Below are 15,501 nucleotides of genomic sequence, written 5' to 3' on the forward strand. Positions count from 1 at the left end.
AATTGAAGTCCGTTGGTCTATCACAATCATTTCTGGGACAATTTATTGTCCAGCAAAATTTGTTATTGTGACAGACCTAAAAACAGGGGGGATGGAGAGGACAACCTAGGTGTAAAAAGCTTGAAATACATATTTTTATTTTTACAGAAGCATAATCTGATATGGAAAAGGTGTTCAAAGTTTATTGCTAAAAAATCTTTTTAACAATAATAATTGCTGCTCAGCGTCAATATACTAATGTAAAAAGCTGAATTTGCTTTAAGGCCTTTAGTAGAGTGACACTTTTGGATGCTTGTGTGAGCATCTGTCTCAGAGTTTGTATTTGATTATGCAGAGCCGTCTCCAAAGATCTCATTATAAAACTCCTGGGTAAAATATACAGCGGCCAAAAGTTTTACCAGATCATACTTCTTTAGAACAAATCTACAAAATATTAAATTTCATCTTCCTGTGTCTTCCTGGCAGCAGCCAGTCACTGCATGTTAGATGGAATTTAAAATAGATCTGGGCTGTCACTAGCTAGCTGTCTGAAATAATATTGATTAATTACAAAGTGATGGGTTAAAGCAATGATTTATGTTAATTATAATGATTTTCTGCTTATAGCTAATGACAACAGAGCAGAACTTCCCCTTTATGTGTGTGTGTGTGTGTGTGTGCGTGTGTGTGTGTGTGTGTGTGTGTGTGTGTGTGTGTGTGTGTGTGTGTGTGTGTGTGTGTGTGTGTGTGTGTGTGTGTGTGTGTGTGTGTCTTTACTTTAGACATTTTGTGGTCTTGCCGCTTCATTCTGTGTCATGGTTACCGGTCCAGCTTCCCCTGATAAGGTCAAGTTGATCAGTTGCATCTCCAGCTTGTGCTCCTGCACCATCCAATGTGAGACTTTTCTTGTCAGATTTTACCACAGCAGCTGTGTGATTTCTACTAATTGCTGCTCAGCGTATATCCCTGCCTGGGAACGACTGAAACATTTAAAAGCAAGTAAATTAGTGAGGTAAACAGTAAACAGAGGAGAGGCTGTTTCATTCTCCTGCACTCATCAGAGCTGATGGAATTACTCCCTATACTGTAGTTGAAGCTGCTTGTTTGTTTTTAATTAGATGGGGAAATGTAAGGCCTGATGGCTGCAGAGGTTTAAGTCAGAAAAGGGGAAGTTCTGGATCATTAAAATTCACCTGACAGAGTTGTGCAATTCCAAAGAAAAAGGTTTGTTGATTTCACCCAAGAATTCTGAAAATATAACAAATGTGAACAAACATCTATCCAATTCTGTTTTAATCTGCTGTTTTAATTTAAAATAGATCTGGGCTGTCAAAATTTATATAATTCTGATTATGGATAGTTGCTAATGAAGACATCCACACATTGATTCCACAGACTACAGCAATATTCTCCATCAGACTGTTATGCATGATTATCAGTCTATATTCATTACAGTATTGGTTTAATTTATAGAGGTTTCCATACATTAGTCTGTACAACTAAGGGTCTCATGAAAAATATTTCAGTCTGCACTGCAAAAACCAAATGATTTTAACAAATATTTTTGGACTAGTTTCTATTATAAATATCACAGTACACTTGAAGACCAAACTTACTTACAAGTAGCTTTTCATCATGACATAGAAGGTTGTTTTAGGTAAATAATTTCTTACTATTGATGAGTTCTAGTTTTACAAGGGAAAATGTTTTGTCATCAGTGAAATAATCAGTTGAACAAGTATAAATTGTTAAACTAAAAATAAAGGAATGAAATGAAATTTAATGCTTTAAAACTGTTTTTATAAACAAAATCTGGCACATATTTACTTTTAATGTGGAGTTAAACACTGTGAACCTACCACTTTAAAGTCATACCAGATGTATGAGAGTAAAACCAAACCTGGACATTCAGACAGCGACAGGTAACTTGGGCTTCTGAAATCAACTTATAACTAACCTTCCCACCAAATCTGCCTCCTTGAACATTTGTTGAAAAAAAACATTTGATAAAAAGACGACAAAAATCTCTTTCAAACTAAATTAGAGCGCTAAATTTCGTTTTACATAGGTTTCAACAAAATATCTCTAACGACTTTACAAAATATGTCAATGGCTGCCTAAAATTTGTTTGGCATGAACTTACTTGAGCTCCTAATTATTCATGTTTATTATATTGGCATAAACTTATGGTAACTTCTCTCACTAGTGGTGCAACTTTGTACAACTCTTCTTGTAGGCATTAAATTATGTTAACTCCACTGGAATCTGTTTAAACATTTCCAAAGTGAAACTGTGGAAAACCTACTTGTGCGTAGGAAGCATTAGCCCAGTCAGCTCCAGCTTGAGCCCTACACAAACCTTGTGGCGTCCCCAGTGCCAAGCTGCATGCAGATGGTACGTTTCGCTGTGTGCCAATCGACTTCAGCTCTGTCCGGCTACGTCTCAATTCTGCTGTGCTTATGGCGGGAGAGAAAAGGATGGTGTAATCCCTGAGGAATAACTCAAAGGAAGGTTAGAATGAGGACGTTTTAACAGGAGAAGGAGGAAAAGAATAGAGAGTTGCAGGGAGGAGAAAGGAAACAAATTCAAAGGCAGAATAAAAAAAGAGGAAAAGAAAAACAGATATTGCAAAAGGACAACTTGAGCAAAAGAAACAGGAAGTTAAAAAAAGGATTTGTATTTAAGAACAGAGGCATGTAGGACGAGGAGCAAATGGGCCACCTGTAGAGGCAAAAGAGCAGGACTGGTGGAGAGAAATCAGGAGGAGGATAAAAAGAAGAAGAAATGAAGAGCAGAGGCTGAAGGACAGGGAGATTCATGCTAAGGTTTTCCGCTGGGTGAACTCTTCCAGGAGAGCAGGGCTCAGTGCGGAGCAGAGCTGAGCTGGAGGTCCTGAATTATTAAGCACAATATTTTGCGGCTGAGAAGACGACTGCAACCTTGTCGAAAACATCTGCTGAGAAAGCAGGGATTGTGTTAGTGTGCTCTTAGCTTGCAATGTAGCTTGGGGAAAAAAAAGCCTCTAGAAGTCACAACTTCTGGTGTTTTTGGTGGGACATGTCCATTGTTTTTACAAATCAATTAATTTAGTCAATTAATTTTATATTAGATTTTATATAATATTTGTTGCATATCTAGGATCTATAACAAATTAGAAAATTATTAAAGTAGATTAAAACATGCAGTTAGACAGATAGAACTAATGGGTAAGTATAAAAGACTGTTACACAGCAAATTCAAAAGTGTTACATTTTTTGGTGTTAGTGGACTTTATACAAAAGCAGAGTTAATTTTACTCTAATAGAGTCACATTCTGTTTATGTAACTCTGGAGTGTAACTCTTGACTTCTTAACTCTGAACTCCTACAGCGGCCATAACACTTAAAGGAGTTAATTCACTGACTCTGCCCCCTGAATCAGAGGTTCCCACTGAAGCAAAGCGACAGAAGCCAAGTCATTTCAGGACAATTTACTTTCCACATGTCTGAGTTGTTCACTGTGCTTGGTAAGCCAAGCTAAGGTACCAACGCTCCAAAAAAAGTTAAATGAACACTTTGTGGTGTGGACCCATAAAGACACTTTAAAAGTGTTGAAATCAAATCTGACAGAGTTAAATTGGGCCTGCTTGATTTGTTGTGTATATTTTTGTGATGACATGTTAAAGGCACAGTGTCGGAAAGAGCAGCAGCTTCTTAAAGATACAGTGGCCATTTTCAAGGCTTCAAATCGTGAAATCAGAAACACATTTTTAACTTTAGATAAGAATTCCTAATTTATCTCTCATGTTTAAAAAAAAAACATTTATGCTTCAAAGATGACCTGATTCTGTCATGTCTTTGCTCAGATTTACAGATTTATCTATTCTTGCCTGCATGCTGTTCCTTATGCTTAAACTGTCTCTGCTCGTCTACAGTCTCACCTACTTTCTTTCTTGTGTCTTTATTATTTCTGCATGCAAATGATTTTTGCTCCCTTGTGGAGAGACATGGAAACAGGCCCACCTTCTTATGATTCCGGCCAATAAGAATGACAGAAAGAGACTATAAGGTCAGATTTTCTTCTCCACTTCGTGCAAAGACAGGCATATTAGCATAAAAACCTTGTCTAGTCAAATCTTAATGAGGCATAATTTACCGTTGGTGTCGGTGTAACATAGTGAAAATGGTTCAGCTTTAATTCTGCTAAAATTCACCATCTGCTGGTAAAACATTGCATTGCATTCACCTTAGAGCAAAATATTAGGGGTAATCCTCAGAGCCATGAGGATCACCGACAAGGAGCTTGTTTTATGCCAGACACTGACCTTACCTCAATGCCCACTGTGTGAAATGTGGATGCAGAATTAAAGAAAAACAACTGATGGCAGCTTGAACTCCTTGTTATTCATTGCCACACCAAGAGAGGCCACCAGGTCCACATAAGTCATATCAGCTCTTCTTGTGATCCCCCTGTTGAATATTTTAACTCCTCTCTGCCCTTTTACCTGCCTCTGCTCACCAAACTGTTCATTTTAGTATTTATTAGCCTGTAAAAATACCAGATTTACAAGCAGACTGTTTGACAAACAGCATATGACCTAAAATATCAACAAATAAAAACAGCACCTGTTAGTCGTGCCAAAAATTAAGTCACCCTCTGAAAGCTTTTGTGTTTTTCTAAAATACTCCTCATGTGAATATTTAATCTTAATACATAAAAACTCAAGTGCTAAAACAAAACAGTTACTAAAGGAAAGACCTTTCAAAACTTTTTAAATAAAGTAACACTTAAAGAAAGCTAACTCTTGTGACAAATAAATTAGGAAACCAACATGCAAGTTAGAGTTCGCTGCGTTCCTGGCTGCTTGGAGTGAAAGTGCACCCCAAGGTAAGACTTAAAGAGCTATCTGAGGCCTTTAGAAAAAAGATTGCAGCATCATATTAGTCTGGTAATTGTGTTCAGTTAATCTGAAATAAGCCATCCCACTGTACAGAATGCAATCTATATACTTGGGATATGCCCAGGTTTGGTTATTTAAACCAGGTCACCTTGAAAGCAAACAGCAAGATGTTAAGCATAAGCAAGGTTTCCAAAAACCCAAAATTAAGTGCATAACATTAAATAAAGTGCGGGCCTGTAGAATTAGAATAGGAATGAGACTGCAAAAGTTTAACTTCCATTGGAAGTATCTTAGCAGAAAACCTCTTATGGAATTTATGGAGATGCTTTGAGGGGAACTGAAAGCATCTTAGACACCCTCAAACATCTCACCACTGAAAAATATGGGTTGGGACAAATCACTTGCTATTGAGGGCTAGTTTGTTAATTAATTGTTTATTTGCAAATAAATTACTTCTTTCCTGAAACAACAGGAACAAGATAATGGATCAATGTGTGAACATTAATTTAAAGTTTTGTCTTTATTATACTGTAAAGTAGTTTGATTTCACTTAGTTCACTTCAATAAATGGGCTTGTTGGAAGATTTGTTTTAATTTGTGAGTGCAGTGACCTGCCTTAGTTGGATCAGAAGCTCAGTCACAGATTGGTCTAATCTCTTTCAGTTCCCTTTGCTCTGTGTGACATCTTTGCTCTTTAATCTTTCACCTCCATTTTCCTTCTGCCAGCCCTCCTACGCCATATCTGCTTAGATCCGATTCTCTTTTTTCATCTGTCCATCCAACTGCCTTTCTTATTCCTCCTCATCCGCTTTACAGTCTGCCTGGTTATTCCTCTGCTCCTTGGATGTAATTGAAGTCTGCATCCTTGAATTGAGCCACTGCCCTTGAGGAGCAGAAAGGAGAACGTAATTACATTTCTATTTGGTTGCAAATTATTCTGCTAATTCAATATGGACTTTTTTGATAAAGTCAATAGCCTGGGAGGTTTTAGGGGTAATAGAATGGCAACCAGCCGGAGGATAAAAAACCTCCCTCACTCAACTGTACCTGTCAGCAGACAGCTGGACAAAGATTTTCAAAGATTTAATAGCTCAAACATAACAATTACTCCAGTTTTTTTGTCTTTTCATTGATTATTGAGTTGATTTAGCATAAACTGACTGTGCATGTATGCTTGGATGGATGGACAGATGGACAATAACATAACCAACAACCAAAAGCAATTCACTAAAGATCTTTATATCATTATTTAGTAGCATTTGTGAAATAATTTCTTATTAATTTAAAATATCTGCATCATAATAAATGCAGATATTTCTTAACGTAGATAATTACGTTAAGAAATGTTGGATTTAATTAGAATGATCTGATCATTATACTTTTTTTTTTCGCTTAAAGGTAAAATGGACTTTCTAGAACTTTGGAACGTAACCTAATCTATTCACAGAAAATTTGCCTATTTGCTGATTTTGTTTCTGTAGAGCATATCTAAAATATTTGATCTTGGCTAAATGCTACTTGCTATTGGCTGGCATGTGCAAATCCAGGAACGCAGTTAATGTTCTTTTGCTGCAGATGAGCTTGTGTGATTGTGCCAGGATGGTGTCCACTGCGTTTGTTAATGCACATATAAGGTATATTGGGTTTTTGAACAATAAAACAGGCAGGTAAAAGTGTTTTTAGTAGGTTTCCCAAATGTCTGTGTATTTCAGGTGCTTGTGGGTTGTTTTGGCCCCTTACTCCTGCAAATACCGGTTGCCTGCTATATACTTATGAACATGGATTATTTACATTGGGACAGACTTTGTACTGCTGAAGTTTAAAATGTAGGAAAAAGTCGAAAGGGAGTTTTGCCAAGTTGTCGTCTTAAGCATAGTTTTTGCTTTTTTGTCCTTTCTTAAACATGGAAAACACTGTGTATCAAACTGTGAGAATATAATTCCTTATTTTGATAGAAAGCAAAATAATTATGGATTTTCCCCACATTTCAATACCTGTGAAACAAATGGAGCTTATTTTGTCGTTTTCCCATTTAGCTCCTGTTTCTTCTCTGCTGCTCCCTCTTGTTTGTCTTTTTCTTCAGGGTCTTTAAATTTCCTTTGTTTCCCTTTCAAATGGCTCTTCCTTTGCTTTTGCTCCTTATTTCTCCAGTCTTGTTAGTGTCTGTCCATGCATGCTTGCCCTCCTGATTAACTACCAACCCAAAGGACGGAACACGGAAGCATGTCCGCTCGCCTCCAGAGAGGCATCGATTTGCTGGCAGCTGGTAACCACACAGACGGCTGGCACATCGAAATGAGCTCGGGAGCAGAAACTGGAAGATGAATAACTGCAGGGAGGGTGATACTGACTATTTTTACATTCGGAGCCTCTCTGAGTGAATCCAGTCTTTTTGGATTGACAGCCTCATAAACAAAAGCAATCTACCACTGTGTTTGTACAACTGCATGGTTTTAAGATGCAGACACAGAGTTGCTTGGCAAATGATATTCAAGTCAGGCGGCGTATATTTTCTTCTTGAACTGAAAGTATTTACATCTAAAGATAGAAAAGGCCCAGATTTAAATTTTAAAATGTATACAGGGAGTGGCGTACATAATATATTATTTGTAAGAGATTTCCATGAATAATTTCACATATTATGTGTAACTGAAAAACAGTGAGAATGCAAATCTATTGAAAAAAATAAAAAAAGGTGCAACAGTCATCTTTAGACAGCATTTTACTTTATTAAAGTACTTTTTATTTTAACTTCAGTTGTCATTCTTCTATTAATTTGGATGCAAATTTAAATTCACTGTGAATTCACACAAATAGGGATCAACTTATGATTCTCTATTAATGACTGATTAGACTGAAATTAGTTCCAATCTATTAACTAATAACGCCCTATTAGATCTTCTTTAAGTGTTGTAGTTTGGCCTCCATCCAGAAGAGAGCACCACTGGTCATCCTTAAGCAAAGTTAGCTGATACCAGAACGGGAAAGATAAACAATTCAAGCAAAATCCGGTTTGAGATGCAAAATGCACTTTATGCGGTTCTGTTTTGAAATATAATCACGCAACAAGCTCCTTAAGTGACAGAAATGACATTGTTTTTGGATTTGCTCATAGCTTCATTGACAAAAAACATCTCTTCCATTCTTCTTGTGATGCCAGTGTTGTTTTGGTGCCTAAATTTAATTTAATGTTTCATGATTTTACCATAACACATTTTCCCAAAGTGTTTAAGTCTAGCTATAAATTTTTACATAATTTTTACGTAAAAGGGTGATTTCAGTTTGGAAAGTTGTTTTCGCAAATTATTCATGTAAGGCTTGATAATTGCATGCAAACAATAAGCAAAAGAAATCTCATGATGTAAATTGGCTTTCACAGTATATATTTTCTAATGAATCGCATTAAATATTTGTGATAGTTATTGCTTTCAGTATGTGATTTGCTTTCAGTATATAAGTATTTGCCAGTCATATTTTCACAAGGATTTGTTTCCTTTTTTCCTCCTGAATAGCCTTTGTATCATAAAGCATTTAACTTCATGACACAAATCTCAATGACTAATGACAACCCATAAAGTCCTTAGTAACACTGAGACTGCATTACCTTGTAATTCAATGGATTATCAACTTATCGTGAGAAAATCCCCCTCAGAGCCAAGAAAATGCCATGAGGTGATATGAATTTCCTTAATACTTCACAACTCGCCAAAGAAAAAAGGAATGAAGACTGAAAGGGCAGCTCCTTTCAGACAGCACCTTTACATGATTAATATAGGTATTTGTATTTAAATCAAGCCATAAAATGAGGTTTAAAATGTTCAGAATGTTTCTGAGGCTGCAACTATAAATTGAAAACTAACTGGGAATGCACATGTGAACTCTTGTAGATTCATAATCCAATTATCCTGCTGGTCCCTCCATTACACATCAGTAACTGGAGATATAGTTGAATCCAAGTAATGACAACTGAATTAGCCTTTCAGGAGGTTTAAGTAAGATCAAAAAGAGGGAAGTTTCTGTTGATTCAGAAATCTCAAGTGGGGATGACCGTGAGAAAGGATTTTTCCTGTTTAAGGGAATAATAAGGGAGATGTGGCACACTGCCCAGGGGGGCACAACCTTTGGGGTTCCACAAAAATAAAAATCTGTATGTTGTTTCTCCCTGAATGAGTACTTTTATGCTTACTTGCATCCCCAGTCAGTCATCAATGGCTGCCCTCTCTGATGAAAGACCAGGCTGGGAGAAACAATGAAGATGGTGTTTGATTTCTGTTGAGGATCCTCACAAGGATCTTCACGAGCATACTGCACTTGTGGAAACTGTCTTTTTGCGTCCACATTCAAACTCAGCTTTTGGTGTGAAAACTGAGTTTCAAAGAACTCTTTCTGTACATTTGCATTCACATTTGTATGATTCTCAACAGCAGGGCTATGATTGCTGTGTCTACCATACACTTTCCTAAAAACGGCGTAATAAATAGTTCTTATCATCACTTTCATTGTTATCAACCTTCAATTATTATAATAAGACATTTTTATCCCTTAGATCAGATGTAGTTTACCCTTCTTCTTTTCTTCTGCCTCTTTGAATTTGTCTTTACCTTTAGATACTGGGTTCTATGTTTTGGTCATTTTTAGTCTAGGTTTCACACCTGACCATTTTGAGACAAATGTTCTTTTTTGGTGCCATTTTCCAAAGCCAACAAACACAGACACAGACAACCTAGACTTCTAACAGAAGGCAAAGAGCCAGTACCTTGTCTAAACATAACAGAGAAGTTGGCGCAGAAGCATCCACAGTGACTTGGCCTTGTTTCTGCGCTCTTCAAGTAGGCGGGAGCCTGTTAGAGGCCCAAAGAAAAGGCAGTAAGAGAGAACACATTTAGAAGTGAATGTGTGACTAAGACAACGATAGAGATCCAAGGTGATTATCTCAGGAGAAAAGAGCGACATAGAAACAGCGTATTGCAGGAAATCCTGTGTCTCCTCCTTGTATGACTGATACGTTCATGACAGCAAAGCAGGAAGTATGGAAGCGACATCTGTGAGGTTGCAAAGACAGAGGTCAGGGGAATGACTGCGAGAGAAAAGAAAGATTAAATCCTTTTGCTTGCTGCTCAAGCTAAAACTAAGTCCCATCTTGGCCTCAAATCTCCTGTTGCCATGGAAATTTAATGGCGGGTTGGTGTCCCAAGAGACTCTGACCTGCGAGCGCAGACAGGAGGGAGCTAAGCACACAAGAAAAAGGAGCGCAGCAAAACAATACAGGTGCTTTACACAACAACTGTACTGCAATGAATGCAGAAGACATCAGCCTCATTGATATTACTACTGGTAAAAACTAATCATAAAGGGTCTATCTCTGCTAATTAACTTGCACAGGTAATTAATTTGCATTTAGTAAATTTCTGTTTGTAGATAAACATCTGACATTTGATAGTTTGGCCCATATGGTGTTCATTGCTCGGCATTATTAAATGGATCGAGTCATTTCACACAGCTGATGTCATGCTGACCTTTCTGTGTCACTGAGACAGCCAGACAAAGCTTTCCTTAACCATCAGGAAAGGTCAGAAAATCTCTAAGCAGACTATTTTAGCAAAAGACAAACATTTGGTAAGCATAATGTAATAAAATTCAGAGTAATAAATTATCTTGTCCAATGTATTTAGATATAGTAAGGTTTGATAAAATACTAAGATTTTTCTTTTGTTATTATGTACTTCATTCTAAATTGCAAAGTTGTTTAAAAATATGAGCGCATTTCATGTTTTACCTGCTTGAGTGTCTATTTTCTCCTCTAAATTGTAAAGCAATCAATTGTAAAATCTCAATTTTGAGCCAAGAATGAAGACACAGCTGTTGCTCTGGGTATACAGAGAGAAAAACCATTAAAAGCAACCAAAGCACTCTGTACTCCCACTGCAGTCCCCACAAAGTGCCCAATTTGTTCTCTGCGCTGCTTTAAAAACCTAAATTAGGTGGAAGAAAAATAAGCCAAGATCATAATTCCCTCCTTCACCATTCTTTATGAGCAAAACTCGTCTTTAATAAAATTATTTTATAATTTTGGATGAGGTGAAAAACAACTTTTGGAAATAACCTTTAAGCAGGTTTTAAGTGTACTTTTCATTTCTCTATTAAATCTTTTTTTATAGTCTAATGTAATATTTGTATTTTACGTATATGTATCATCATAGTTAACACAAATAAAGTCTTTCAAACATCAATCAGTGTCTGTGTGAAATGTATTTAACTAAATGCTAAAGTTTCTGATATAAACTGGCTATTCATTAATATTCTTATTTATTGAATATGTATGTATGTTTTTCATTTTTTATGGTATGGTGCTTTATTCAAATGAAAAACCATGGTAAAAAAGAAATCTCACGACAATTTGAATTTATTTTTACATTATGGTTTTTGTTTTATTTATTTCATAACATCTTTAACTCACCAGGCTATTTCCCAGCATTGCTGTACATGATGAACTGTGTACCTATGAGGGCATTCTTTACAGAAAACAGGGAAAGGATCAAAATGAACTCAGTTGTTTTCATTTGGAGGAGAAAAGTCACTAATGTTGTTGTTTTCTGCCTTTACAGCTGTTTCCTTCATGAGACACAGCGCATCAGCCTTTGGATTTGCCGTGAGTCCCAGCTTCCTGCTTTCCTCCCTAAACATTGATCAATTAGTCATTGCTGGGGACCTTGGTAATTTATTAATGAATCCCAGAACCAAAGTGTTATTGGTCCCCTTGTTGCCACGGTAACAAAGGAGAGAGGATGGACTCTCCAAGGAGCTAGGATGGAATATCAAAATGCATTTTGAGTTTGTGAAAGAGGTCATCGGGTTTTTACCAGAGGATAATGTTATGCAAGAGTTCATAATTACAAGATGAAATGATTAAGATTGTTGCTTGTAGGAGAATATGAAACTTAATAACAAGAAATTGAAAATTAATAAATTCACACCTTGGGCGTTTGGGAAATACGATTAGAATAGCATGATTAGGTCATTTGAACTCCAGTGCTAGCTATTTTATCTCAGAAGGTTTTAATTATCTTATGTTGCTTTTGCCAACCATAATACTTAAAGTCGCACTGTTTTGATCATATTTTCAACCATTAAATCATATGGATCATCGAACATTTTATTATTTCGCTTTAAGATTTTCTGTAGTTCCTGTTTTGATGCTTATCAGTTTATATTGAATTCTTCACAGAAAAAAAAAACAATTTATGTTCTTATTAGTGCAGATTGGATCATTTAAAATATACCATTTAATAAAAACCAAGAAAACATCCTGTCATTAATGGTTTCACCCTTTCAATACGGGTGGTATGGCTAAGTGATCAGGGAAGCATACCTTCAGGGGGCGGCTGGAGGTGCACTAACTAGGAAAACATTTAAAATGTAAAAAAATATAATAAGAGTACTTTTAAATGCATAGTTTTCAAATTGACAAGTTATTGTTGAATATCTATGGTCACAATGAGTATTTTAAAATTCTCAACATTTCTTTTTCCTTTTTTTGGTTCTCTAACCGGCTGTAGTTTGATGCCACACTGGATGTCATGTCATCAGCCATCGTTCTTTGGCGCTACAGCAACGCAGCAGCTGTTCACTCTGCACACAGAGAGTACATGTGAGTATAAACAAGTCTCAAAAAAAGACATATATATGTACATATATATGTCAAAACCAGAAAGTGTTAATTTCTTATGAATAAATCCGACATAATAGGATAGGATGTTGGGTGCATTCAAGTAATTTAAACACTAGGTATTTGTGATTAGTTGAACAACAGAAATTTACTGTATGTCATTCCTTATCAACGCTTACTGGAGTTCAGTGGACTTTATTAAGTAGCTGTCAGGTTGCACCGAGGCTCACTTGTCTAAAAATAATCACCAGACCTCAGAGGTGTCGCTGATAATGAGACATGCCACTATAAAATTCATTAACCTACACCGCTACACGCAAACAAACAGAAACTGAGCGGCAGAGACTTCATTTTAAACAAATACGTTTTAACTCCATCTCTGAGAAGCTGCGATGTAGAAAAACAGTTTTTGGGGTGATGTGATCCCCAAAAAGAAGAGGTGGTAAAATGAAGGTCTAAAGTTGTGTTGTGCAACAGTCAAAATAAGCTTCCCTTAAAAAAGTTTTCTTACTGAAGAATTGGAATAGTTTGATTTTTGAGTCGAAATGAAAAATAAGAAATATGGGACTCACCACGACACTGTGTCTGCCAAGTAGCTGTGGGTCTGTCCTGCAGTAAGATAGATGAGACACATATTGTAAATTTGGACCAGCAGACAAGCTTTTGCAGCAACATCAGTCAGGCTGTGCTAAAGTTTTGCAAGAAAAACAAAAAAACAACACTTTTGCAAAGCTTCCTAATTACTAAAGGTTCTCGGTTTTAACATGTTGGGTCTGAATTTCCACCATTCTTTCTTGTCATTCTCTGTAGATCTTGTTAAATATTGTCATGGTCTGAGGCTAACTCAAAGCACATTTCTTTTCCTGTTCTGGGGTCTGCAGAGCGTGTGTGATCCTGGGGATTGTGTTTATTCTCTCCTCACTGTGTATCCTGGGAAAAGCCATCCATGATCTGGCCACCAGGATGCCTCCAGAAGTGGTAAGGCTGCACACACATGTAACAGGGTATTTAAACATGAAATCTAGGTTTATAAATTTGTCAAAACCTTTAAAACATTATACATGAGTGGGATAAAGAGCACTTTAATATGTGAGTCATGCTCCATGAATAGTAGATGCAAAATACTGTGAGAACCTTTTGATCCAAATGATAATAAATGCAGTGAAATTACCAATTCCCTTAAACAATTAATAAAAAATTTGAACAATTTCACATATTTTATTCATTCTGAGTTAACAAGAAACAGTATTTTCATTCTCAAAAAAACATAACGGTTTTAGATCTGGTCTGTGTCAAAATTAAAGCATTAATGGGAATCCGCTGAGCAGCAACTTAGTTTGCTTCCTTGGGTTGGCTCTGGATGCAGCGAGACTGACATGCTTTCTGCAGAAACAATAGAGGAAAAACATTAATATTTGCAAATAAAAATGTGTTATAAGTGTCCAACAGCCAATGAAAAAAAATTGGTTTGGATTCATGGTCTGTATGCATGTTTCCCTGCAAAGGTGCCACTGCGGTTTGGCAGGTGCAGTAATGTAAAGGTGCAAAAAAGAGGTTGCAATAAACCTAAAATAGATCACAGAGTGAAGATGAGTAATGAATACTCTACCAGTCAGTGACTTTCTAGGTTTCTTTGAAACCACAGAAATAAAAGCTTCAGGAAAATGAAAGTGGGTTCTTCAGGAAATAGCTTGACTACTATGATCAAAGATGTTCACATCAGGGTTTCCTTCACTGAAATAGAAAGGTAAAGACAGAGAGTGACATAGATCCTGCATTAGGCGTGTTCTCAAAATGTTTCTTTAAAAAAAAGACTGTCTTTATTTTATTACTGTTCACTTTTGCTTTTAACAAGGGCTCCTTCTCACTTTCTTATAACATCACTTCTTTTTCTGTGAAACTGCTGAGACTTTGAATAATAACAGTGTTGTATCTTTTCTTAGCTGCACTGTGATAAATTAGTCTGTTTAAAGCTGATTTTTCACAATGTTTTAATCTCAAGAACAGACAGAGATAGATAGAAAACAAGAGAATGAGAAAGAGAAGCCAAAACCACAAAATTGCCATCACAGTTGATTTTTTTTCAAAGAGTGAAAATCATTGTCCCATATTTGAGAAAACCTGGATTTATTAAGTCAACAAAACAAAGATCACTTCATGTAACATCCGTGTCATTGTTGTACTGACACTTTAGTTTAGTTTGGACCTACATCCTGATTGGGACCCCAAATCAATGCTTTGGGTCAGATCAGGATATTTCTGAAATAAAAAAAAAATAATTACATTTGCAGATAACATTTAAACCAGGTGTGCAGGATGCAGACAGTGTGTGTTTAATGTTATTTCTTAATGTATAACACACAATAATATTGCTTTACTTACCTGAACTTCTTTGGAAACAATTTCCCACTTCAGACATCTTTGTCTAACTTTAATCGACCGAGTCAAACTGATTTTTCTGTCGACTGTAAATTGCCTCAAACTAATAGACTAGTTGACATTTGGGAGGTTGTGACATTTAAAGAAAAAGAAAAATGTTGTTAGAAACAATTAAAGATCTCCCATAGTTAAGAGAAAGGGAAGGGAAGCTGGTTAAGGTCAGCAGCTTCTCTCCTGATTGTGTTTATTGCTTTCATGCCATTATGTTAATAGAGACTGTGTGTTAGAGCTCAGTGGGATCTTGCTAACACAATCAAAAGCATATTACCACTATCTTTCTCTTTGACACTCTGCCTCTTACATCCGCCACCTCACTTATTTCGTCACCTTCTGTCAGGCCTTGAAATCTTTCTTTGGTTATAAACATTCTGCTTTCTAGCATACATAAACTAAAGCAGATGTTGGTGTATTCAAAATCTCTGTCACAGGATTTATGCTTTGGTTGAATATGTAGATGTAGTAGTTTGGAGGATTAAATGATGCAGCGTTTCTTTTTCATTGTTCTCATCTAAAGCATGGTATCTTTTTCCCATGAGCC

At 36.4% G+C, this 15,501-nt stretch overlaps 1 protein-coding gene across 1 annotated transcript in view; it reads left to right on the forward strand.

Annotated features, from left to right (window-relative positions):
• The window catches only part of tmem163a (transmembrane protein 163a), a 48,154-nt gene that overhangs the window by 26,902 nt on the left and 5,751 nt on the right, over positions 1–15,501 (forward strand). The window contains exons 3-5 of the mRNA XM_055052942.1: positions 11,464–11,507; positions 12,415–12,506; positions 13,406–13,502. Of these exons, the coding sequence (XP_054908917.1) occupies positions 11,464–11,507; positions 12,415–12,506; positions 13,406–13,502 (233 nt within the window). The remainder of the gene's footprint in view (positions 1–11,463; positions 11,508–12,414; positions 12,507–13,405; positions 13,503–15,501) is intronic.

The sequence above is a fragment of the Poeciliopsis prolifica genome, unplaced genomic scaffold (assembly GCF_027474105.1).
Source record: "Poeciliopsis prolifica strain line A6 unplaced genomic scaffold, Auburn_PproV2 SCAFFOLD036, whole genome shotgun sequence".
In the NCBI taxonomy this organism is placed as follows: Eukaryota; Metazoa; Chordata; class Actinopteri; order Cyprinodontiformes; family Poeciliidae; genus Poeciliopsis; species Poeciliopsis prolifica.